Genomic DNA, 27,034 nt, shown 5'->3' on the forward strand with positions numbered 1-27,034 from the left:
ACCGCAGCCAGCTTGTCAAAGCGGGCAAAGAGCTCGTTGAGGGTCATGACCAGCTCCTGGGCAGTGCACTGGGACGCCAGACTGGTGAAGCCCTCGATGTCCGCAAACAGGATGCTGTGGAGACAGGCAGGGAAGATCCCCATGAGGGAGGAAGGGACACTGCTGGGACACCTTCCACCTCAGAGGGCTGCCTGAGTGAGTCCTGAGGGCCCCACACAGCTGCTGGGGAGGGGACAAAGAGAGATGACACTGGTGGCCTCTCCCAGCTAGCCCAGAGATGCAGGAGGGGACAGCCCTCCTCTCTATCTCCCTGCACCCTCACTCCCACCCAGGAGGAAAGGGGGGTGCCAGCGCATGAGGCCTGGGCATGTGTGGCTGTCTGAGGTCATGCAGATGGGGCCCGGTGCCCCCAATCTGAGTCACCTCTCAGATCTGCCTCGTTTGACTCCTGAGCAGCCCCCTCAAGATAGCTGGGCCCAAGAGGGGGACTTTGGTTCATCTGCTCTGAAGGTGTTTCAGGCCCTTGTGGCGGGGATACAGAGGTCTCACTTTCCAACCCCATACACTGGGGAATCCTACCCTAAGCCCTTCATCCCAAGGGAGTTCTTTGGAAGGGACAGACTAAAGAGGCCGAGGGAGGAGAGGGAGGGAGGCACAACCGGTAAGCATCTCTGGAAACCCCTCACCTTGTCCCTGCCAGCTCCTTCATCCTCGGGCCCCCATCAGGTGCCCAACTGGTCCCTGCATTGTGGGCTATGATCTTTTATCTGTTCCTGAGATTGAACACGTCTTCCTTTTTTCTCATAACAGACTCCCAGAGGGGAGGCCCTAGGGCTGGAATGTGTAAGGGCCCCTGGAGTTTTTCCTAAAATGGACACCACAATTTAGTGACTCTCGTGTGCTGAGATGCTCCTGGTGGCTGGGCACGGGGCTGGGCTTTGGACCTGCCACCTCACTGAGTCCCCCAGGCAGTCCTGAAGGAGGGCTGGTGTCCCAACCCCACAGACGAGGAGGCCAGGCCTCAGGGAGGAGCCACTGACAGCTTGGCGGGGAACGCTTCCCCACGGCCTGTGCTCCCTCCTCTGATCCACGGGGCTCCTGGGGCTCCAGGCCAATGGTCTCAGTTTAAATTAGAACGTAGAACTAAACATATTTAGTGTGTGGGTGTGCATTAAGCATGTCTTTTCATTCTGATACCTGACATTTGGGGCCTTACTGACCTGGGGAGCCTGCCCCTCTAAGGCCAGCCAGTTCCAAGTGATAGTCAACCACTCACTTAGAGTCCGGAGCCCCCTTACCTGCGTCGGGCTCTGACACCTGGACCACTACTCCCCTGCCTGAATCAGCCCAGGGACAGGGGCCGTGTAACTCAGGACTGTCCTATGCCACAGAGCCCGCTGACATTATTCAAATTAGCCAACGCCAAGCCTGCGTACCCTCTCTCTCCTGTTCCTTCTGGCAGAAACCACAGTATGGGCTCTTACCCACACTTCCCCTCATTCAGGCTCCTGACTGATCCCCACACTTCCCTACGTGCCCCACCCCATGGCGTAATGTGCCCTCTCCTCTCAGAAACTGTGAGTAACAAACTGTCTTCAGCAGCAGCTGTCTCCTGGTCTGTTGGCCTCACCATACTTGGATAATGATAATATCTACATTTTGAAACAGTTGGATACTGTTCTAAGCACTTTACATGTATTAATTCATGTAAGCCTCACAACCACCCTACAGAGCTGGAATCCTCTTTTATAGGTAAGAAAACTGAGGCACAGAGAGGTTGAGTCAGCTGCCCAAGGCCACACAGGCAACCTGGCTCCACAGTCCAGGAGATGAGCCAATAAATATTATGCTGTCTGTTGGCCCCACAGTCATCTTAAACCAGTGAAAAGCACAATTCACTGGTCTGGCATTGTCTATGGGGCAGAGGGAGGTGGAGGGTAGGTGTGGCAAGTAAAGGACTCCATCAAGAGAGGACGCACTCGGCAGTTCCACACCAGCTCCCGCGAGGGGAAGTGAAAGAGGCTGGGCCACCAAGGAGCTCCTCCCAGGGCTTGGGCCAGGCTGCGTCACCTCCCAGGAAAAGTATGAGAGAGCAGTTCCCATCCCCAAGCCCAGGGTTGTTTCCCGGCATCCTGGCTCCTCCAGCCACTCTGACCCCAGCCCAGATCAGCAAAGACAACCACAAGAGGAAAGCCAAAGAGAGCAGAGAAGTTGGGGGAGCTGATGAGAGAGGAGACCAGTGAAGGGGAAAGAAGTAACGCTGAGGGGGAGGTGGGGGAGGAGAGACCGCTGGTCAGCCCACGGGCCTCAGAACTCAGACGAGCTGCTCCAGAGTGGCAGCCACGGGGCAGGGACTTGGAAGATGAAGGGAGCCAGAGTCTCCATCAAGCTTTGAGGCCTGGTGGCTGGTGCAGCAGACAGGCTCAGCGCCCCACCCGGAGAGGTCTGTGGACACCCATGCTGGTGACAGAGGAGCATGTGAGGGGGAGCGGCCATGCTCCCCCCGCTGACCCCTACTCCTTAAGTAAGTCCACACCCCACCCCAAGCCACCTGTCACCTCCCGGCCTCTCAGTCTCTCAGGCAGCCGCCCGGCCCCACCCAGGAGGAAGGGAAAGGTCTCTCCCAGTCTTTGTAAAAGCACCCTTACATAGCTGCCCTAGAAATTCTTCTTTAACTCTAAGGAAATCAAAGCTAAGGGAAGCTAGGGTCAAGATCGGCTGTTCACGAGTCAAAGAACTCCTCCAGCAAGAATCAGTATTTCAAATGCAAAGCCGACAGACACCAGGCCCAAGGGGCTGTTCCCGCTGGGTCCCTGGCGACGCAGCAGATGCCTGGCTTTGGGGGCTGATGTGGCGCTATGGTAGGAAGGGAAAAATACCCAAACCTGGCAGAGGCAGGATTGCTACTGGGCAGGGTAACCCACAGCACCAAGCCCGGGAGGAGAGGGGAGGAAGAAGAGAATGGGCTGCCCCCAGAAAAACGAGGCAGATGCGTGTGGACCAGGACTCGGGGGCCTCGCTTCACTGAGCTCTGAGCCCCGTACCTGCCAGAGCCACTCAGCGGGGACACCTCTGCCTGCCCTCTATGGACACGGGGCGGGCTGCGACCCTGCTCTCCTCCACAGGGGGCCTCACCGGGCCTGGGAGAGCACTTTCCCCTACTGCAGCTCTCAGCCCGCTAGACCAGAGACTCTCAGACCCGGCGTCCTTTAGAATGACCTGGGAGCTTTCCTACGGAGAGGTCCCGGAGCCTCATCCCCAGAGATTCTGACTTAATTGTCCTGGGGTGGGGCTTGGCTATTGATTGTTTTTGTTCTGTTTTGATTTATTTTAATCTTTCCTGGTAATATGCAAGTTTAAATGTCAGCTTCTCAAGGCTTCCACCACCCTATTTAAATTTACAACCCCTCCCATAGGGCCATCTCCCTTCCCTGCTGTCTTTTTCTCCATTGCACTTTTCACCATTTAATACATTATTTTTGTTGCTGTTACTGTTGTTATTTATTATGATGCTTCTGTCTGTCTCTCCCCCCACTAGAATGTAAAGTCTCGGAAGGAGGGATCTGGGACTATCCCTTTCAGGGCTACATCCCAGCACTCAGCACAGTGTCTGGCACACAGAGCACTTGCTCAATAAAATTTTCAATTGAATGACTGAGTGAATGAGGACAGGTCCCACTGCCCTTGCCCTCTGTTCTATCCACCCCCCTCTGCACACACACACCTCGCGCAATATCCAGCACATAGCAGGTGTCTGTATTAGTTTCCTAGGGCTGCTATACCAAGTCACCACAAACTGAGTGGCCTAAAACAACAGAAGTGTATTCTCTCATGTTTCTGGAGGCTAGAAGTCTGAAATCTAGGTGTCAGAGGGCCCTGCTCCCTCTGAGACTCTGGGTAGACTCTTTCCTTGCCTCATCCTAGCTTCTGTGGGTGGCTGCCGATCCTTGGCCTTCCTTGATGGCCACTGCGTCATTCTAATCTTTGCCTCCCTCGTTACACGATGCTTTCCCCATGCGTTTCTGTCTTCACACAGCATTTTCTTCTTCTTACGCAGACACTACTTAATTGGATTAGGGGCCCACCCTCATGACCTCTTAACTTGATTTCATCTGCAAAGACCCTATTTCCAAATAAGGTCACCTTCACAGGTACCAGGGGTTAGGACTTCAGCGTATCCCCTAGGAGGACACAGCTCAGTATATATTTGAACTCAGTGTCTAACATATATTTGTTGAATGGAAGAGACTATTCTTAGTTTAAAGTAAGGAAGAGTCAGGACCAGTTACTCCAGGAGCTCTTCCTTCTACCCCACCCACTGGACCTCCTGGGGTCCCAAGCATGCCATCTGAGATGCGAGCCTGGGGAGCCTGGCACCCAGCAGACGCCCAGCAGTGTTCACAGAGCAAAAGGTGGGACGGTTATGGGGGCCAGGCAGCCTCCGGGTCTGTGCTGGAGACGTGAGAAACAGCGCCCGTGTGGAAGGGGCCTCTGGGCGCCTTAGAATGCCTGAGCCTCCATCCAGTCTGCTGCCAGGACCGACTCTTCTGTAGAAGGAGTTCTTTCAACAGCTGCCAAGGAATTAGGGATGGGTAGGTGGCTGGCCCTCTTCCTTCAGGTGGTGTGACAGTGACCAGCGGCCAGGGAGGAGGTGGCTCAAAGCAAGGCGTCTAACTTGTGTGGAAGCTTAGACAGGTCCCAGCTCTGAACCCTGCAGTGTCTCCCACACACTTATGGGAACTCTGCCACCTCTACGTTCCCCTCTCCTCCTGCCAGAGGCGAAGTCACACTCCTCTGCTGCCTCGGGGGAGGATTCTGCTTAGCGACTGTCACTTCTGGAGGCTCCTCTGTGTTACAAGGTTTACCCAAAGGCAGGCTGTCTATTCTGCGGGCCAAGACTTCCTGCTCTGCTCCTCGGTCATGCCCAAGGCCATTTCACAGCAGCACAGGGCCCAGACTTGCAGGAAGGTACTAATTCATCGATTAGCTCCCACTTGAGAGCTCATCTTGGCAACGCAATCAGGGCCTCGTGGAGGGCGCGCAGAAGCTGGGGAGGCCCACTCCCGCTATGCGCTCCTCCCTAATTGCTTTCCATCCATCACTCATGGTCCATGCTGCTCCAGAGGCAAGAGCAGGCAGGCTCTTCATCCCAGTGACCACGGCAGGCCCTCAGCTCTTGTTGCAGCTTCAGCTCAGACTCACCATGTGCGTTTCTGGTTAAGCGCATATCCTCACTGCTGCTCCCTGTCGCTGCCAGCAGGCCCCAGGACTTGACAGAGCTTCTGGATAGCCAGGAGCTGGGTTCGCCAGGGGGCTGGGTGGCAACAGCACAAGGACCTGCCCCTCTGAGCTCCTGCATTCCTCGTCTGGCATGGACAGGAAATTCAAGAAATGCCAAGAGGCAAACCATCTATCTGTCCACGGGGGCCCAGGAGGCACAGGGACCTGGGAAACAGAGGCCCTGGGGTGGGGAGCCCTGTGGTAGCTGAAGGTCCTGGTGAAGCAGGGCAGGAAGAGCCCCAGAGGCCCCCAGTGTGTAGCCTGGGGAGGCCCAGCCACAGGCCAGGGGTCTCTTTTGGACCGACAGGGCTGTTCCCTCAGCATCCCTCCATTTGCTCCAAGCTGTACAACCTGGAGAGCCACGTGGGTCCACACCCCTTGTACGATAAAGGAGGGGCGGTGGGTCACCCGTGCGCACTAGGAGAGCAGGACAATCAGATGTGGTCCCATCGACACCTGGCTGAGAATGGACACCAAACCACTGGGTGTTTTCCAAGGGGTGGGGGAATGGATTAGAGCTGGGCATCTGCATGGGGAGCAGCCAGAGGGCCTCCTGAGGGCACAGGCAGGGAGAGGCCGAAGGAGAAGGCCACGAAGAGGATGCTGAACACGCTGGGTGTCTGAGCACACCTCTACAGGGAGCATCCGTCCTGGGACGTCCGTGCCCACTCCACTCTCACGGAGACGGGACCCCTTCCTTCGGAAAGCAGAGGGCCCTGTGACTAGCCTGGCACCTGGCAGGACTGGGTCCAGGGGAATCTGGGGTCAAGGTATGACCTGGGATCCCCATGGCCGGCCGCAGGGCCTTCTGCAGACCCCATTCCAACCCCCAGCCCTTCGCTCTTGTTTCTACACACCAAATCCTCCTCCCACCACTGCACGGTGAACCCTCATGGCACCCACAGGCTTTCTGTTTACAGAGACTTGTGAGAATTGGGGAAATGCTCCCTAAAGAAGGAGCGCGGAAGGGAGGGCGCCTGCGCCAGGACCGAGACGTAGTGGTGAGGAGATGGGTACTTTTTGTTTTCTTCTCGTGCTGCTCCTAGTTTCCAATTTTTCTACAAAGAACATACACCCTTTGTATATACAATAAAAATGTTAATTTTTAAAAGGTCAAAAAAATTGCATTCTTCTTTTAGGCCCTGATTCTAACCCTTCCATCTTCACAATGTGTTCTTTGACTCACCCTGCCCAGAATCAGCCTTCTTAAGTCTGAATCCTTTTTAGAATTAGCATCACGAAGCACAACTGAGTCCAGTTGTTTCAAAGACAGCCTGACATGTTCAACTGGTCAGTGCCCCTGCGCCCTGACGGCTCTCCCTTTCTGTTCCCCCCAAGGCCCCCCAGTTGGAGTTCAGACAGTTGCTGGATCCTTTCCCCACCAGTCCCCATCCTGTGTCCCAGGACAAACTCAGGTCTGTTGTCAAGACCCAACCCCACGCAAGGATGTGAAGAAACTGGAAGCTTTGTGTGCTGCTGATGCAAAGGTAATGCTGTGAACCACTATGGAGAACAGTACGGGGCTCCCTAGAAAGTTAGAAATAGAATTATCAAATCACACAGCGATTTCACTTCTAGGTATACACCCCAAAGAACTGAAAGCAGGGACTCAAGATGTTTGTACACCCATCCTCACAGCAGCACTATCCACAATAGCCAAGAGGTGCAAGCAACCCAAGTGTCCACGAACGGATGCCCAGGTAAACAAAATGTGGTCTATGCATACAATGGAATGTGACTGAGCCTTAAAAAGGAAGGAAAACCTGACGCATTCTATAATATGGATGAACCTTGAAGACATTAAGTGAAATAAGCCAGACACAAAAAGATAAATACTGAATAACTCCACTTATGTGAGGTACCTGGAGTAGCCAAATTCATGGAAAGTAGAATGGTGTCTGCCAGGGGCTGGCAGGACAGGAGGAATGGGGAGTCAGTGTTTAATGAGTACAGAATTTCAGTTCCCCAAGATGAAAAAAGCCTCTGGAGACAGAAGGTGGTGACGGTTGCACAACAATGTGAATGTTCTTAATGCCACTGAACCATACACTTAAAAATTATTAAAATGGTACATTTTATACTATGTATATTTTACCACAACTAAAATAATTAATTGATTGACTAATTAAAAGACCCAACCCCTGTGGCTCCCCCAACAGGGCCAGCTGGGTGCTCAGCCACTATTCCCACGGCACCCGGCCCAGCGGCCCCTCACTGGGGAGGGCTGGGTATTCCCTAAGGGGCAAGCACGCTGTCTTCTCTGTCTACTCTGAGTCATGCCTGGCACACATAGTAGCAGCTCAGTAAATGCTTGTGGAATGAATGAGATGATAATATAGAGAACACTTTCTCTGTAATTGATGTGAGATATGACAAGAATCTTTTCTTAGTGTCAGGTTGGAGACAGGAATGCTGCGTGTTTGTAGACCACTCCTCTCGTTGGTCTGCTGGCTGTGGACGTGGGGAGGTAGACATTTTTCCTCTCTGCCCACAGGGTGCACCATCCACCCACGGGTATCTGAGCATCGCGGACATTGTAGCGTGGTCATTATAATTCAGAACCACGCCACAGCTGAGCCAGACGCCAGGGCGACCTGGGGACACAGCCAAGTCCTTGAAGGAGATGGGAGAGGAGATGATAACCTTAAAAGGGGGAGGTTCGGGAGAGGCTGGGGAGAGAAGGGAAGGGGGTGCACGGCAGCCCTCCCCAGACCCTGCTACTCCCCACTGTGTACGGAGAAGGCATTACCTCACTTCCACCCCCAAGTCCGCAGCTTCCCCTCGCTCCAGCCCCCCAGGGCTCCTGGGTCTCTGAGGATGAGGCTCTCCTTCAAGCCAGTGAGCCCAGACCCCCGTGCTCTATCCTGAACCCCTCCCAAGTTCCAAACAGACGGAGCCCTGCGAGGAAGGTATTTCTTCAGCAGAGGTGCAGCGTCCCCTGGAGGAGGTGGCCTTCTCTCCATCCCACAGACAGTGGGATCTCTGGAGTGATCCTCCCCACCACCCACAACCTGTAAACCTGAGGGCTCCCGTGTCCTGGCCAGTCAGGTATGGGCCGTTCTCACTCAGCCAGGACCCTCTCAGCCTGGCTAGGTTTTCCCTGCTCCCTGAAATCTTTGGACTACAGGGTGACCTGACCTTGACTCTTGCCTGGTAGCCTCCCAGGAGCCTGCTCTGCCTTCACAGGGCGAACAGTCTGCAGCCACCTCCTGGGGCAGGTGCTTTACATACTGCACCCCCTCTACCCTTCTGCTCCCCTGCAAGAAGCTCCAGGGCCCCCTCTTACAGGCTCTGCTCCTCAGTGGCTTTTGTCACAATTGTAACGGAGTGCCTGAGTGGTGAGTTGTCTAGCATCATACCCTGCTAGAATGCAAAGTCCAGGTCCCCGGGGTCACTACCCCTACTCCCCATGTGATACGTTCCCAATTTACTAAGTAATCCTTGTGTGTGTGCCCTCCTGAATACAAGGTGAGCTTCCCATTGACAAAGACGTGTCCCCCTCAGTCCCCACCATGGTTCCTGCCTCTAGCTGAGTGTCTGAGAGCACAGCCGGCAGTTCCCAGCGATGAAGGCAGAGGTTAAACCTTTGCTGAACAGATGAGTGGTGGGCATCAGCATTCCCATGTCACAGAAGAGAAAACTGAGGCTCAGACTAGGTAGCCTGCCCAAGTCCCCACAGCTACTAAGTGGCAGAGCAGGTGTATGAACTAGTCGGCTCAATACAAGCACTCATCTTCCTCCACAATGGTGACCTCTCTGCAAGAGTGCCCACTGGCACGGGGTTCCGGCTGCGTCAGTGCGTTTACTTTGCCTCCCCCTTGTGGTGCCTTCGCTGGGCGGCCCCTCCCTCTAATCCCTGTCTCCCTCCTCCCAAGGCCGGGCACGGAGGTGCCGGCTCAGAGCAGCCTCTGCTGGCATGTCCTGGAGGCCCTTGTCCCAGGTGTGGGGACTGCACGGCCTCCTCTGCCCTTGACGCTGCAGCTGCAGGAGGGGCAGGGGTCTGGGAGGAGGTGAGGGCAAGCCGGGGGGCTCTCAAAGCCCCAGGTCTGAATCAGGCAATGACCCCAGGGCCCAGTGACTTGTTCAACCAGAGAGGCTGAAACATCTCCACCTGTCACCACGCATCAGATGGGAGAGGCATCTGGGGGACCCACAGGGGTCTCAAGGGTTCCTTGGCCTTTGGCCTGCCTCAGCCCACAGGTGGTAACTCAGCACCAGAGCATTTGACAGGCCCCCCAGAATCCCGGGGGTTATGTGCTGTGCAGTAATTCTCCTCATGGCCTCAGGGCCAGGGGAGAATGAGGTCACGGAGCGTGGGTGCCTGTCTGTCACCCTTCCTCACCCAGGCCAAACTTTCCTGCCACCCATTAGCCTCTTCCCTTCCTTAGGGCCAGGCCCAATCTGTCACACAGCAGAGATGATTTATTTTTCTTGTGGCCTTGCTCTCAGTGGGGTTAGAGAACAGCATGTCATCACCCTCTCTAAATATTACAACTCCACAGAGAGTTGACGAATGTGACTCATCACCCTTCCACTCCAGCTCGAGAATCCCCAGGCCTTTCTTTGTTGATAGGGAGTGCGATAATAATCATAATAATAACAGTAACAACAATAAGAGCTGCTCTCAATTAGCGAACACTTGTTTTGTGCCAGATATTGTCCTAAGCACTTTCCTCACATTATTTCATTTACTCTTTACAACCCTGTTAACTAGGTACTCTTCCTATTTTGTCACGCAGATGAGGATACTGAAGTTCAGAGTGGCTCAATGCCTGTAACTTGCCCTGGTCACACAGCAGAGTCAGGATGACATGCAGGGCTGCCTAACTCAGGGCCCCAGGGCTAGTCACTGGAACACAAGCCAAGCCCCAAAGTGCATTTCTACACTGTGATGTCATCCCTCCACCTACTACTCAACCCCCAACCCAAGCCAAAGGTTCAGCCCCAAACCAGAGACCAGAGCAAACAATGTGTTTCCATCAAGAGCTGCACCCAGCGAGTGGGGCGGCGGCTGATGAAACAGGGAAAGGGGCTCCAGCGGGAGATTTGCATATGATTGCTTGCGGCTGGCCTCTGATGTGAACCAGCCACCCCTAGTTCTGGCAATTTCAGAGTCAGAATTACATCTATCCCCATGCAAATGATGGCATCTTGGCTTTTCCCTTTCATCTCTTTCCTGATTGCTGTCATTGATCCTGAGCACATTCTAGAACAGCAATACCCCCACTGTGGCTGGGGTCTGACTCTGGCCGTGCAGATCCTCAGGCCACTCTGTGATGAGGGTACTGCTCTTTTATTGACCCAAAGCCGCAGCCTCAGTGGGAGCAGAGGGAGGGAGGGGGTGCCACCCTGGGCTGGGCCACTCACTGGGGAAGAGGCCTGAGACTGACCTCTGCTGGAGGGCTGGGGGCCCAAGAGCCAGCAACAGAAGGCTGGGCATTGAGACGATGCCCGCCCTGTGGGAGGACAGAGGGGTAAGAGGGCCACGTTCTGGGAAGACACAGAGGTGGCCAGATGTGCTGGAAGTGCTGGCCAAGCCAGGCTGAGAACCTGCGCCCTGAGTGCAGGACGGTTTCTGAAGGGCAACTTTCCTGGATTTAACTTTTGTGTTCCAATTTATAGTTAAATAAATCCGCTGGAAGCTCTGCTAAGAGCAATCAAGGAAAGACCTTTTGTCCATGCTCTGTCTGGAACAGAGCAATGCCAGGGCCAGTGGGGTGGTGAAGACAGGACCACGAGAGAAAATTCCAGAAGGGTGGAGCTCAGGGGTATATAAGTGTTGGGACCACCTGGCAGGTCCCTCCTTTCCAGCTGAACCTTGGGCCTCTGGGATTTGTTCTGATGAAGAAGGCTGTTTCTTTACACGTCCTAAGGTGGGGATATTATTCCATTTAACGTCTTTATGGAAAATTCAACCCAAACCTCCAAAAGGTTCTCTTTACACCAGTCTTAGAGGACTGTGGGTCCTAGGAAAATGCTCCCAGGGAGAAAGTAACCCCTCAAAGGCAAACACAGCAGCTCCTCTTCTGGGCACGTGGGAGGATTATCGGCTTTCCAGGAGCCATGCTGGATGAAGGCCACTGCATCGCCTCGTGTCCCCGTGGAGTATGCAGAAGCAGATTTTGCACTCTATTAATCTACATCTGCTTGCACGTCCCTGCTGTCAGCACTTCTGTCTAGGGCAGCAGCAAACAGGCAATAAAAAGAGCATGGGCTTTGGAGTGGGCCGACCTGGGGGCACCCTGGCTTTACCATTCCTGACTGAGTGACCTTGGGCAAGGGTCTCAGCCATCCCCATACAAAGGATGCTGATAAGGGTCCCTACCCTGCAGGGCTGTCAGCCTCCTGATAGGATTAGTAATAAGGTGGATAATGCCTGGTACAGTGCCTGGCACACACTAGCTTAGAAGGTATGGAAACTGCTGTGAAGATTGAGATGATGATGGTGACATTTGGGCCCCACATTTGTGCTTTCTGTCTCTCTTGTTAGGCTAGGAGTTTCCCCAATAGCTGGTGGTGTGGCTTTCTTCTTCCTCCTCCTTCCTTCTACATCCTCTCCCTCAGCCTCACCTCCTCCCACCAGTACCAAATCACTTAACAGACCTAAAGGGGTAGGGCTGGGGCACTCCAGACAACACACATTCCAAAGCCACCAGACCACTCTGTTGGGCTGTGTCCTCTTGAAGGGGAGGGAGGGGGGATGTCATCTCCTTTGGGGTTTGGTCTTCCCACCCTGGCCTCGCCCCCCAGCCTCAGCCCTACCTCACGTTGTCATGTTTCTGGATGTAAATCTTATGGAACATCATATCCTCCTGCTTGGCGTTGATGTCTGCTTTCATCTCCATGGCAACGTGACGGGGAAGGACAGACAGCAGAAGCCGCTCCTGGGGAGGCAAGCAGATGCTTTCATCACAGCTCCTCCCCTTGCCTGGCAGTCCCCTCTCCTCCCAAGGCTTCACTCCTTCACATCTGTGCCCCCACCCGCAGGGCCCTGGAAAATCTCTCAGGCTCTCCTGAAACTCGTGTGGACAACACTGCGTGTGTTGGGGGTGGAAGTCATCCCCCAGGGTTCCCTGGCTCCCATCTCCCTGGGACACCTCCTGGTTCTTCAATGCATAAGGGGAAAAGCAGTCTTGGTGAACCTGTATACCAAGCACCTTGGATCAGAGTCCTGGATGTCACCTGAGACCTTGGGCAAATGACTGAACTTCTCTGAGCCTCAGCTTCCTCATCTGTAAATAGGGATGGGGTTGTTGGATGCATTAGATGAGATTCATGCAGTCATCAGATATTCACTGAGCACCTACCTACCGTGTTCCAGGCATAGTGCTGGGTGCCCGGAGTTATAACCATAAATGAGACAGGCAAGGTTCCTCCTTCACAGAGTCCCCATCTCGTGGGGCTACAGGGTACAATAGGGCACTGAGCAGGGGGATCTGACCTAGGCTGGAGAGAAGTGGGTGGTCACAGAAGGCTTTGTGGGGACCAGAGGATGAGGTGTGGAGAAAGGGGATCCATTTCCACATTAGGGAATGGTGGTCCAGATGCCCCCAAAGCAGGTGACCTTCACACCCAATGTCTTACTACCACCATCTGACATCAGGCCCACTCACCCTCCCTGATGTTCACTCCTGACGGCTCTTCTTCTCAAGTTCCCTGCCTCTGCCCATGACACCCCCAACTGCCTGATCACCAAGGTCAAGACCTTGCCTGTGTAAACTGCTCTTACTTTTCAGAACTTTTCCTCTGCGACTCATCCCTCTCCCTTCAGCACCGTATCCAGCCCTGATCAAGCCCCACTGGGACACAGCACTGGACTTGTCCTTCCTGTCCTCCACCCACCCACTGCCTCCATGAAGTTCTCACCCAACTGGGATTCCAGCCACGCTGTTCAAGCCGGACAGCCTCTCCTCCGCCCTCCTTGCTCCCTGTATGGTCCCATCTCTCCAATACCCTGCCTTTGTCATGTCACTCCTCTGCTCCAAACCTCCAAAGCTTCCCTGGGTTCCACCAGCCCCGTCAAATGTGGATCCTTCTGGACCCACCAAGTTCACTCCTTATTTTCCACTGCAACCCAATGCCTTCACTCCATCAGCCCCATCCCGTGCCTGCCCACTCCCTCCAGCCCGGGCCTGGCTGGCATTATCCTCCGGAAGCACCATCCCATCATCCCATTCTCCACCTCCAGCAGGCCTGGGCCTCTTTCAGGTCCTGTCTGGATGACCAGGACAGTCTCTGAATTGGTCTCTCTGTCTCCAAGCTTGCTGCCTTTGACTCACCCTCCACTGCAAGCCAGCCAGTGATCTTCCTAAAACATACACCTGACCACGTTACTGCCCCATATAAGCCCTTCTATGCCTCCTGCAGCTTCCAGGGTCAGCCACGCCCCTAGTCTGGCCATGGCCTGGCTTCTCCTGCCCCATGCTCACCTCCCAGTGGTCCCTGAACTGAAATCTGCCCTCTGCTCCAGACAGCATGAACCACAGGAAGCTTCCCAAGCTTTTCATAGTGTTTTCTTGCCTTGGCCCACGAGCTCCTCAGCTAGAATCACCATCCTACATACTGCTGTTGCTACCTTTCCTCAGGCTCGCCCCTTCCGAGGAGGAGGGTCCTGGCTCTGGCTGCCAGCATCCACCCCAGGCCTTCCTGTAAAGTCCCCGATCATTCTGTTTCAATGGTCTGTTACCGGGGTCTCCCTGAGGATGGGAGCTGTGTCTTGTTCAGCTCCACCACGGACAGCCTTATACTCGGGAAACTCTGTGAGCTAGTGAGCTCTCTGTGGGCCGGCCTGGTCTCCCCTGGCATCAGTGGACATGGTTATCGAAGGCCATCTCAGTAAACTCTCAGTAAACAGCTATTGGTGCTAAAAACACAAATTAAAGGACAATTTTGTGAAAATATATTGAGGAAATATAATTTTGAGGACTGGGAGAAAGTGTGCTAAGAATTGTTTAGATTCATGAGAGACCTCCCTCCCCACTCCCCTGGGGAACACCTTAATCCCAGTGGGGAGGGCTGATGGTCTGACCACACCAATTCATCAGCTCCTGGGGAGGGGTGGAGGGCCACTTCCTCCTGCTCAGGGCCCAGGTTGCTTGGTTTGCTCGCAAACCACAGGGAGTCACTGAGGAGGCAACAGGCAAGGGCAGGGCTAGAGCCCCTTCTCCAGAGCCTCCCCCAGAGCATTCCCACAGAGCCAGGAACGCTGGGCTCCCTCCAGGGAAAACATTGCACAGCTGGCGGGGAGGAGGCAGCGGGGCTGAGGCAGGATCCCCCCAGCCCCTGGCCAGCTGCGCAGGGCAGGAGGGCCTCACTCACCTGCTGCTGATTCTCCCGCTGTGAGTGGAGCCGCGCCTGGATGCACTCCCGGGTCTCCTGGAAGGCCTGTCTCTGGGAGACCTCAGCCGGGTAGTGGGTACAGACACCCACGATGTTGGTGCAGGAGAAAATGAGGACATTGGAGACAAGCTGCAGAGGGAGAGACGAGGACACGGAGCTCAGGCCTGGAGCGAGCACTGGGCACCAGAGCCCCAGCCCTGACCCTTCCGGCTCCAGCGCTCAGAGCTTCTAGGCCCCACTGTAGCAAACACACACCTGGCTGCCAGCAAACAAATGCCAAAGGCATCTACCATCTACTTTGGGAGTAGCCAAGTGTAACCAGTTGGGCTCGCTGATGTCCTCAAAGCCCAAAGCTTGGCTGGCCTGTGATGGAGTATGGCCCTAAGGATGCTTAGTCACTGGATAATCACACTGGCCATGCACAAAATACCAGAGGTTAAAAGGCTGGGTGTGCTGGCAATGCTGTGACAGAGCTGTGTGTGTTGGGGGTGGCAGGGGCATTGTAAAGAAGCTTCCTTGACAGTGTAGGATGTCACCGTTTGAAAGTATGACATGTTCCACATCAGACAAAAGACTGCTCTTCCACAGAGAGGCCTTAGCTGGTCATTTCTCAGGGATCAGCTCCAACGAAGCAAATACTTGCTGATATCCAGCACTGTGCCAAATCCTCTGGGGACTGAGAGGATAATAAGGTCACCGCCAGCAGGGACCAGTGTCCACAGCAGGTCTCATCTCCTTCTCTGCACCAGAGCCTCCTGACACCCCCACCACCCAGTGGCGGGCGCCCACCCTTGCTCCCTGCTCCACCCCAATGCCCTCCTCCGTGCTGGCAGAGATGCACGTGTGGAGAAACACCACTGCCCCTCAGGTCACAGAAACGAGGCTGGAATTCTTTTGAAAGCAGTACTTACTGAAAAGCTAAGGGAAAACACAAGCTACAAAAGCGTGTTTAGGCATCACATTCCAGATCCTGGCAAAGGTGCCGTTTGGTCAAAACTTCTCTTGGCAGGTACAGCTCCTGGCATATCTGGGTAAACGGAGCCTGGTCCTGCCTTTGCCTCAGGCCACACAGGACAGAAGCCATGCAAAGGTGCACAGCTTTCTAGGCCTCAATCACTCCCTCCAAACGCTTAGTTCTTAGTACCAGCTGCAGAAGGGGAGCCCAGGTTGGCCCCTGCCCCTTCAGCTGTGGCTCCTCCAGCCCTTGGGAGCCCTGTGTTGGTCCCTCCTCCATTTGTCCATTTGGATCCCGAAGAGCCTGCCTCTGGGACTTCAGCTGCCTGGCGGTGACCAGCAGCAGCTCCCACACTCTTCTTTCAGGGACCTCTTTGTCGCTGGACCTAGAAGTCCTGTCCTTGGCTCTGGGCTGCATTCTACCTGAAGGCTTTCCCCACCCCAGAGGTGGGCCTGACAACCACCCAGGGTCTCAGAACTGGAGGCCATGTGGGATCCATGCTGGATGTGGTGCCGTCTTTCCCTGGAGATATGCTATACCATCTGTCCCAGCACATGAACAGAAAGAGACTTTTTCTTTCCTATCTCAGTCATGCTCTCTCCTCGACTGCATAATACATTCTGGCTTCCCAGCTGAAGGACACTGTGAGCTCCCCTCAAGCACCTCCTGGATACCTCCCGGATGCCTGTTTAAGGAGCCTTCAGGGAAGGGGCAAACTCAGATTACCAGCTCCCCCAACCCTACTGCTGACTCACAACACCCCATCCCAAACCCACCCAACCCAGAATCCTACCATTGCCACTTTATGCAAACATACCGCAGAGAAAAACCCAACCTAATGATCACAGGCAAAGAAGACACCTGCTCTACCAAAGCTTATAGTCTGATTGAGGAGATAAGTGGTCAAGACTGACAGAGAACCAATAACAGGAAGCAGAAACTGACTCCTACCAAGCAAGAGGGACCAGAGGGGAAGATGGAGTGATGAGAGGAGGCCCCTGGGTAGACCCCAGGTGCACTGAGCCCCGGGATTAGGGGCATATTTGGCAAGGCTGGCAGACATGGGAAAGAGCGCCCCTGGAGAGAGTATCCAGGAAGCTCAGGCATGTAAGGTACTCAGGGTCCTTGAATAAATAACCCAGGCTCCCTGATCCTGAGGGGAAGTCTACAGGGAGAAGATGGAGCCAGAAAGACAGACTGGAGCCAGATTGAAGAGGCATCTGAAAGTCAGGCTGAGATGACCTGGCACAATCCTTCTACAAGAGAAGCCACAAACACTGTTAAACCAAAGAATGAGCACAGAGTTTCATCAGGGGCGAGAGCAGTGCAGGTTGTTGAGAGATGGGTCAGGAGGCTTCTGCAGAATCCCAAAGTATCGGGGAGCAAAAACCTATATGAGGCTGGAGTCTGGCAAGGTAGAGCTGACTCAGAAGGAAGATCAGGGAGGAGAAGGTCCAGGAAAAAACAGACCATGACCTGCAGTATAAACCAGTGCAGTGGCTATGAAGGGAGACTCTGAGGACATGCCTCCTGGAAGTCACTGGAGGACACTGAGAGAGAGCTAAGGAGAGAGAATGAGATGAGGAGGTGGAGGCTGAAGGTGCAGACTACAGAGAATTTTGAAGAATTTTCTAGCTAGGGCATATCTTTTGAAAGGAGAGAGGAAGGTGCCAGATGATAAAAACATGAGTGAGACAGGAGAAACTAGAAAGGAGAATATGAGGAGCTACCTTCAGACAGAATAATGAGTCATGATAATGCAACATGGCCAAGTGGGATTTATCCCAGAAATGAAAGGTTGGTTCAACATTGAATATCAATGTAATTCGCCATATTAACAGATTAAATAGAAAACCATATGGTTATTTCAATAGTTACTGAAAAAGTATTAGGCAAAATTTAACATCTATGCAATATTTTTTTAAAAAACAACAAATTAGAATGGAAGGGAAATGCCTCAATCTGGTCAATGACATGCACAAAAACCTATAGCTAACACCATACTTAATAGTGAAAGACTGAATGTTTTCCCCTAACACTAGGAATAAAGCAAGATTGTCCCCTCCCGTTACTTGTATTCAATATTATACTGGAGGTCCTAGACCATGCAATAAGACAAGAAAAAGAAATAAAATGCATATAGATTGGAAAGGAGGAAATAAAACTGTCTGTATTTGCAGATGGTAAGATCACCTATGTAGAAAATCCCAAAGAATCTACAAAACAGCTACCAGAATTAACAAGCAAATTTAGAAATAAAAGGACACAAGATCACAGGATACAGAGTCAATATACAAAAAGCAACTATATTTCTATAAGCAAGCAGTGAACAATCAGAAGTGAATTTTTTTAAAGTGCCATTTAAATATCACCAAAATGATGAAATATTTATGTATAACTCTATCAAAATATTGCAAACCTATTCACTGAAAACCATAAAACATCGATGAAAGAAATTTTAAAAGACTAAAATAAATGAAGAGACACACCATGTTCATGTATTGGAAAACTAAAAATTGTTCAGATGTCAATTCTCCCCAAACTGATGTATAAATGCAACACAATCATAATAAAAAACCAAGCATGTTTTTTTAAAAAAAGAAATTAACCGAAGCTAAAATTTATATGGAAGAGCAAAGCAACTAGAATAACCAAAATAATTTTGAAGAAGATGAATCAAGTTGTAAGACTCACACTACTCAATTTCAAAACTTACTATAAAAGTACAGTAATTAAGTTAGTGCGATACTGGTCTAAGAATGGAAATATGGATCAATAGAATAGAACTGAGAGTCCAGAAATAGACCCTTACATTTATGATTTGTTGGTTTTTGACAAGAGTACCAAGATAATTCAATGAGAACGGAGAAGAATAGTCTTTTCAGCAAATGATGCTCAGATAAGTTTATATCCACATGCAAAAGAATGACCTCTACCTCATATTATAAACAAAATTAACTCAAAGTAGGTCAGACACCTAAATATAAAAGCTACAGCTATAAAACTCTTAGAAGAAAACATACAAGTAAATCTTCATGACCTAGGATTAGGCAATGATTTGTTAGAGATTACACCAAAAGCACAAATGACAACAGGAAAAAGAAAGAAGATAAATTGCACTCCATCAAAATTAAAAAGTTTTGGACTTCAAAAGGAACCATCAGAAAAGTGAAAAGACAACTCACAGAATGGGAGAAAGCATCTACAAATCACTTATCACACCTTTATGTTTGACAAATATACAGAGGCAACTAAATGGAGGAAGAATAATCTTTCAACAAACAGTGCCAGAACAACTGGATATCCATATGATTAACTCAAACCTTACAAAATATACCAAAATGTACTCAGAACAGTTTGTAAGACTAAATGTAAAACCTAAAACTATTACACTTCCAGAAGAAAATACAAGACTTTGGATTACGCAGAGATTTCTAATATACAACAGCAAAACATGATTCATAAAAGAAAAGTAATGATAAATTGATAAAATAGACTTCATCAAAATTAAGAACATTTGCCTCCAAAAGACACTGTTAAGATAATGAAAAGACAAGCCACAGAAAGGGAGAAATTGTTTGTAAATCACATATCTGATAAAAGGACTAGCATCTATTTAATAAAAAGACTTGCATCCAAAATTCATAAAGAGCTCTCAAGTCAAAAATAAGAAAACAAAACCCACTTTTTATATGAGTAGAATATTTGAGTAGACAATTTACCAAAGAAAATATAAGGAAGACAAATAAGCACAAAGAAAGATACTCAAAATCACTAGCCATTAGGGAAACGCAAAATTTTTTTTAAAAAAATCAATGAGATACTACTAAACACTATTAGAATGGTTAAAATGAAATTAAATTTTAAAAAAGAAAAGAAAAGAAAAAAGAACTGCCAATACTGGTACTGGTAAGAGTGTGTAGCAACTGGAATTCTGATACCTTGCTAGTAGGAATGAAAAATGGTACAGCCACTTGGAAATTAGCTTAGCATTTCTCATAAAAGTACACACAACACTTGTCATGTGACCAGCAACCTTGTTCGCAGGTATCTGCCCAAATCAAAGGAAAAGTTACGTACACACAAAAACCTGTGCAGGAATGTTTATGGAATACCACTCATCTACAAAACAGAACAATCCACTGATAACACCCAACAACATGGACGAGTCACAAACACACTGTGCTGAGTGAAAGAAGTCACACTCCAAAGGCTACAAACTATATGATTCCATTTATATGGCATTCTGGAAAAGACAAAACTGCAGGACGGAAAAGAGATCTGTGGTTGCCAGGGGGCGGGGAAGAGGTTGGCTAAAAGGGGCAGCAGGAGGAAATCTTCTGGGGTGATGGAACTGTCTATATCTTGCCTGTGTTTGTGGTTATGTGTGTACGTGCCCTTGTCAAATCCACAGTACTGTACACTGGAGAAGGTGAATTCTACTGTATGCAAATTATACTGTAATAAAAAGAGAACAGGAGTAAGATCCAGGAGGGATGAGCAGAGAGAAGATGAGGAGCCGCCTGGACAGGGAAAAAGAGGTCTTTCCTCAATCTGAGGCCAGAAAGAAGGACCAGTCTCTACTTTGAGACATGTGCCCCGAGGTAATTATCAACTGGCCCTGCTGTATCTCCATACTAATCCTCCTGGCCTCTCCTGCTGTAATCTGACTCCTCCTGCAGCCAGAAGGCCAGTAGCAACAGACGGTGCAAATCCAGATAAAATGATGCACAGATACCCAATAGGGGTCCAAATGGCTTTGCTGAGCTTAGGATGCCTCAGTGCTCCTCTCTCCCATTCACTAAACACAAAATGGGACAAGCAGGAGGAGGGTGCTGGGGGTGAGAGAGGGGTCTTTAGGAAGGCTCCGTTGGGAAGGGTGATTTCAGCAAACTGGAACTGAGAATGGAAAAGTAAGAGATCGGTACGTCAAACACACACCCCCACGCCTCATACCCCATCACACACGCTACCCACCAAACAAGCAGGAATGTGCCCCAGGTCTTCACAGATGCTAAGGTCCCTGTGCAGAAACTAACGTTATAAATGGAGAGGAGGGATCATTGAAATCTGATGGAAATTCTGCTTACAGCCTTCCAGGAAGGAGTTTGTAGCTCAAAATGAGCTCACACCTCAGGTACAAGTGTCCAAATGCTGATCGACTTTTTTTCTCCACTAAAAACAATTATCGTGATTGAACCCCTTCAACTGTCCTTATGTAAAATACTTAATCAGTAAATAATAACAAGCATCATTCACAACAACAGGTAAACTAGGTCTAATTAAAAGGTTTGTTGGTTCTCTCTGCGCCAAGCTCACTGGACATATCCAACCACATGGAACGTGTGTGTGTGTACGTGTGTGTGTGTGTAGTAACGGGTACACCTGACAATACAGCAAACCTCAGCCCTAGGAGTGGCCTCAGCCCCTCCTTTTAAAACCAGCCCTGCAGATGGTTTAGGTCCAGAAGGTCCTAGGACCACACCAGGAAAAATCCCCTCTAGAGGGGAATGTTTGGAATTCTGGTCTCCAGAAACCCAGAGAAGATGCCTATGAATATTTACAACTCTGCCAGCATTCCTAAAACGCCAGCCCTTCAGAAGCCCAATCTCTTGCTATCCAGGCTGCACGTTTGACTTGGCTATGAGTAAAGTTACGTTGCTCAGTTTGTGCGGTGTCTCTGTGGCGAAGGCTGCAAGGACTCCCAGCAGCCGGCCTCAGGCACTGCCATTCTTGCTGCCTCTCCCCTCTGGGGTTTCAGGAGGCTCCACGGGCCTGCTGCCATAGGCTTCCTATTTGCCAGTCCTGGGAAAGTCAAAAAGCAAAGAGGAATGAAGAATGAATGGGTTTGGAAAGAAGGAAATGAGTTGGGAAAGACCCCCTCGCAATCTGCTGTTTTGCATGGATTCTGTTCTGGACAAGTCAGTTTGCTCCTTGCAAGGTGGTTCACAGGGTGTATGTGGTGGTGGTGGTAGGAAGTGAGGGATCAGATTCCCCCAAAGAGCCAAATTTGCTAATGGGGGAGAGGGGGCAAGATGATCAGTTAAATTTGACTTTCAGATAAACAACGAATACATTTTTTTAGTATTAAGTATGCCCAGTGCACTACTGGGGACATAATCATACGAAACAATTACTTGCTGTTTATCTGAAATTCAAGTTTAACTGGGTGACTGTATTTTCCCTGGCAACCCTACCAGGGAGACTTTTCAAACCTGCCCCCCTTCCAGCTCTGATAACCCTCCTGCCTTGGCTGAGCCCCAGCACACTAAAGGTGACCCAGCTCCACTCCACCCTAGACCCTCTTCCAGACCCTCTTCCACTCTCAGTGGCTCCTGCACAGACAACCACAGTGCTTCCTCTTCACAGCAGGGTCTGAAATCCCCTCACTTAAGTGCAAGCCAAAGCTGGGGTCTGATTTTCTAGATCCTCCCACCTGGCCCACAAGGGGCTAGACCACCTTAGGGCCCCTGGGGGCTGAAGACCAGCTCCCATTACTCTGCAGATGTGACCTGGGGACCCCAGCCCTAAAGACAGGTACCACTCTTTCTGTTCTAGTTCTTTTTCTGTTTACAAACACACAAAACTAGCAACCAAATGAATCCCAAATAAAAGGAGCTGACAAGCCTGATGAGTTCCTCCTGCCTGCTCCCGAGTTCATTTGTCCTACATGGTGCTGGTGGGAAGCTCTGGGGACCTCAGCAGAATCCCATTATAACATAAAATAAAATATATCAAGGAAGGATAATCTTAAATTATATATTCAGAAGGCACATCGGCAGGGTTCCTTGTATACTGTACCATGCTTAATTAGGTGCTAAGTGGCTTTTAAAAAAATGTTACATATTTTAACTTTTTTTTTATCATAGTGATGCCTCTTTAAAATTTTTCTTTTACAAAGAAAAAAGACTGCTCAAAGCCACATTATCTCTGCCTGGAGGCTTCTGTAATGAGATCCTTTTTCATGGAGGTGGCTGGTCCATCTCAATGGCTATGGACAGACAAGACCAGGCTCTCTGCTCTCTTCATTCCTATTAGGGTTCTGCCCAGGTAGCACCCCCTCCTCTCCATTGCAGCTAGAATCCAGCTGCTCGGGACTCATCAATCTCTCCTGGTTTCAAATCTTCTACCTACACTATCCTCTACGTCAAGATCCTCATATCCCCTTCCATCATGACACTGTCCTGCTCAAAAGCACGCCACAATTCCCTAGTACCTACAAAATAAAGCCCAAACTCCTGCTCTGGAGTTAAGACTCTACGTCTCATCATAGGCCACATTCCCTTTCTCCTCACCTACCCCAACCATATGGGCTGCTTACTGCCTCTGGAAAACACCAATCTACAATGATTCTAAAAGTGTGATGTTGGTGGGGGAGGGATAAATTGGGAATTCAGGATTTGGAGACACTAACTACTATATATAAAAGAGATAAACAACAAGAGCACAGAGAACTATATTCAATATTTTGTAATAAACTATAATGGAAAAGAATCTGAAAAAGTATATATATTCTATATATATATATATATATATATATATATATATATAGTATATATATAAAACCGAATCACTTTGCTGTACACCAGAAATCAACACAACATTGTAAATCAACTATACTTCTATAAAAATAAATTAAAAAATAAAATATGACGTTTATTTAATACAATTTTACTGTTACTAAAAATAAATCATACTTAGCATCTGCTTAATGTATGCTTAGGAAAGACAAAATAGTCTAAAATAGGAAAAAAGACAAGTATCTAGGAATGACTGGGTACAGCCTTCAAAACACCTTCACAGGCCAGATTTCACTGCATCCTCATTTCACCCTTCTAAGATAAGCAAGTCGAGTAATAACAACCCCCCCTGCTCTGCCCTGATGAGGGAACCCAGGCCGGAGGCAGGAATCCCATTGGCAGGTACAGAGCAAAGCAGCAGCAGAACTCAATCACAGATTCTCATTCCGACTTCAGAGCTTGTCCTGCTCTACTGTGCTAAGCTGTTATTTATCCCAATTTAATTTAGGTCCACTTTTGTTTTATTCTATTTAATAAAGGAACACTCAACTTTCTTTCAGCCTCGTCCTGGGTGCCCCAGGCCTTCTTCATAGATCCTGGTCACATAGAATGCTGCTGATGAGGGACCTACTTCCAGCCTCCGCCTCCAACCCAGCTCTCTCCAAGGAACTCGCCACCGTGGGTGAGGAAGGCCCACTGCCTGCCTTGTGAGGCCAAGTCTTGCTCTAGGATAGCCTCCTTTAATTATTTTTTTCATTGAGATATAATTCATGTACCATAAAATTCATCCTTTTAAAGTATATAATTCCATAGGTTTTATTCTCAAGGTTGTGCAACCTTCACCACTAATTCCAGAAAATTATCAACACCCTCCCCAAAGAAACCCCACACCCATTATTCATTGCTCATTTCCCACCCCACCCCCACCTCCTGTCAACCACTAGTTTACTCTCTGTCTTGATGGACTTGCCTGTTCCAGACATTTCACATACATGGTATCATGTAATAGCCCTCAGTGTCTAGCTATTTTCACTGAGCATAATACTTTCAAGATTCATCTCTGTTGTAGCATGCATCAGTACTTCATTCCTTTTCGTAGCCAAATAATATTCCATAGTACAGATATACCACATTTAAAAAATTCATTCATCAGCTATGGACATTTGGATTGTGTCCACTTTTTGACTGTTATGAATAATGTCGCTATGAACTGAACATTTGTGTACAGTTTCTTGCATAGACATGTTTTCAATTCTCTTGGGTAAATACCCAGGAGTAGAACTGGTAGATGTTATGGATCAAATGTTTGTGTTCCTTCACTCCAAATGCATGTGTTAAAATCCTAACCTCTCAATGTGATGGTATTAGGAGGTAAGGCTTTGGGGAGGTGATTGGTCATGAGGGTGGAGCACTGATGAATGGGATTAGTGCTTTTACAAAAGAGACCCCAGAGAGTTCTCTAACTCTGCTTCTACCACACAAGGACACAGCGAGAAAATGACATCTATGAGCCAGGAAGTGGGCTCTCACCAAACACCAAATCTACTGGTGACCTGAACGTGGACTTCCCAGCCTCCAGAACTGCAAAAAATAAATGTTTTGTAAGCCACCTAGGCTATGGTAATTTGTCACAGCAGCCCAAAAGGACTAAGACACCAGGTCACGTGATAACTCTATGTTAAACATTTTGAGGAACTACCCAGCTGTTTTCCAAAGTGGCTGCACCATTTTACATTCAAAGCAGCAAAGGATGAGGGTTCTGATTCTCCACATCCTCCCCATACTTGTTTTGTCTGTCATCATAGCCATCCTAGTGGGAGTGAGGTGTATCTCATCGTGGGTTTGATTCCTTAAAATTTCTAAGCAAATAGTGACAGTGACAAGTGAGGCAGTTTATTCTGTAACTTAAACAGTGTGCCTTTAGTGAGTAATGGCCATACTGTACACTTTACTTTTATTATCTTTGCTGACTTATTTCTAGGAAGACCCCAGACCTTGTGTATGCAGCCAGAGAGAAACAACAGCTTTCATGTAACAGTACTTACTTAAACAGGTCATCCTCTTAATTCACTCAGCAAACACTGACTGAGCACCCAGTGCAGAGTACTGTGTCGGGGGACTGGGGAAGCTAGACCCTGGCCACCTAGCCCCTGCTCTCCAGGACATCAAGTCACTGGTGGAGGCAGGCGTCTGCACAGGAGCAGCTGAGAGGACACAACCTTTTCAGGTTTTGCAGTCGCTACCCCCAAGTTAGTTCGACTAACAACAAATATGGCAGAGGGGCCAAATTCTTACTATATGAAGTGGTTTATAGCTGAACAAGGAATAAGTAGAATTTAACAGAAAAACGGATAAGGTAGATGAAGAGGCTATTCAAAGAAGTAAAACTACAAATGACTTATAAACACGTGATATGAAAAAAATGTGAATCTCACTGGAAAGTAAAAAAGTACAAATGAAAACAGTGTTTTGCCTATTAAACTAACAAAGTTTTTTTTCTTTTTCCACTATAGTAATGTTGGCAAGAACGTAACAGAACAGAGACCCTCCCACATCATTAGTGGGGATGTGAAGGCACAACCCTTCTGGAAAGCAATTTGGCAGTGTGTATGAAGAGCTTTAGGAATGTTCATATTCTTCAGCCCAGATTCAGTCCCTTCCTAGGAATCTGTGCTGCAGAAACTACTAGCTTGGGCAAGGCTTTATACCCAAGGATCATGAGAAAATTAAAAAGTGAGGAACAGCTAATTGCTGAACAACTGGAGGAGAATTAAACAAATGACAATGCTTCAATACCCTGGAGTATGTCAAGGCCTTTAAAATGTCTTATTTGACGAAAATTCAACATCATGGGGAAATTTTCAAAATATAATGTCAAGTAGGGTAAAAAGAGAATACAGAATTGCATATTCAGTATGATCCCAACTAAAAATAGATGTATGTTAACAGTGATAGAATGTCTCAAGGTGCTGGGATTGTAAGCATTTTTAACTTTTTTCTTTAGACCATTGAATGCTTTCCTACTTCTCTATCATACATATGAATCTTAAAAGAGAAAAATGTCAAATTTATATTAAAAAGAGGAAAAACATACATGCTTTTACTCTGAGCATGGCAGGCTGAAGGAACTGCTCGCTCTACATAGAAGACAAGAGAATTCAAATGCCAACAAAACCAGGCAGAATAAGTCAAATGGGAAAGAGATTTGAACAAGAAAAAGAAGTCATATCTGGGCAGTAGAGACTAGGAAGGCTAAAACTGTCTGGATATGGAACTTGCAGCGTAGGCAGGATCCGGGCAGCCAGCACAGCAGTGGAGGGGCATCCAGGTGGCAAAAACAACCCTAATAAAGGGGTGGAGGGAGAAAGGTGCAAGGCTGCCCGGGAAACACAAGGAAGTCAATGCTGACTGGGACAGAGCCGGCCAGGGGGACTGGCCAGAGATGGGGTGGGGCTCACAGCTGGATCACCAAGGACATCCATGTCAGGGTGAGGAGCTGGCGCATGACCCAGGAAGCATTAAAACCTCTTGGTGGCTGCATTTCCAAAAATAAAAGTACACTAACTTTCCAATTTATAAAATGTGCGTTCATTAGAGAACATTTCAGAATCATATAAAAAATCATTTTACCTGCTAAAGACAACCAGTGTTAACTGGTTTATTCCTTCCTTCTTTCCTTCCTTCCTTCCTTCTCTACCTCTCTCCACTCCTTCCCTCCCTCCCTTATTTGTTCATTCTTTCTTTCTTTCCTTCCTATCTACTCATGGTTTTTTGTTTTTGCTTTTGTGACGCTGGGATCTTACTATTTCTGTAATCTGGTATTCTGCCTTTTTTCACTCAACATTATAACATAAGCATGTTCCCCTGTTATTACAGCTCTGAATGCTGCAGGCTTTCAACAGGGAAATGTGATCAGAGCTGCACTTCGGGAAGATGAACT

General features: G+C 49.3%; 1 protein-coding gene across 4 annotated transcripts in view; it reads right to left on the reverse strand.

Annotated features, from left to right (window-relative positions):
• Positions 1-27,034, reverse strand: part of ADCY5 (adenylate cyclase 5) — a 141,431-nt gene that overhangs the window by 42,816 nt on the left and 71,581 nt on the right. For all 4 annotated transcript variants that reach the window (XM_074364778.1, XM_074364777.1, XM_074364775.1 and 1 more), the window contains exons 2-4: positions 14,599-14,748; positions 12,043-12,164; positions 3-114 (exon numbers count right to left, since the gene is read on the reverse strand). In XM_074364778.1, the coding sequence (XP_074220879.1) occupies positions 3-114; positions 12,043-12,164; positions 14,599-14,748 (384 nt within the window). The remainder of the gene's footprint in view (positions 1-2; positions 115-12,042; positions 12,165-14,598; positions 14,749-27,034) is intronic.

Source organism: Camelus bactrianus, chromosome 1, assembly GCF_048773025.1.
Source record: "Camelus bactrianus isolate YW-2024 breed Bactrian camel chromosome 1, ASM4877302v1, whole genome shotgun sequence".
NCBI lineage: Eukaryota > Metazoa > Chordata > Mammalia > Artiodactyla > Camelidae > Camelus > Camelus bactrianus.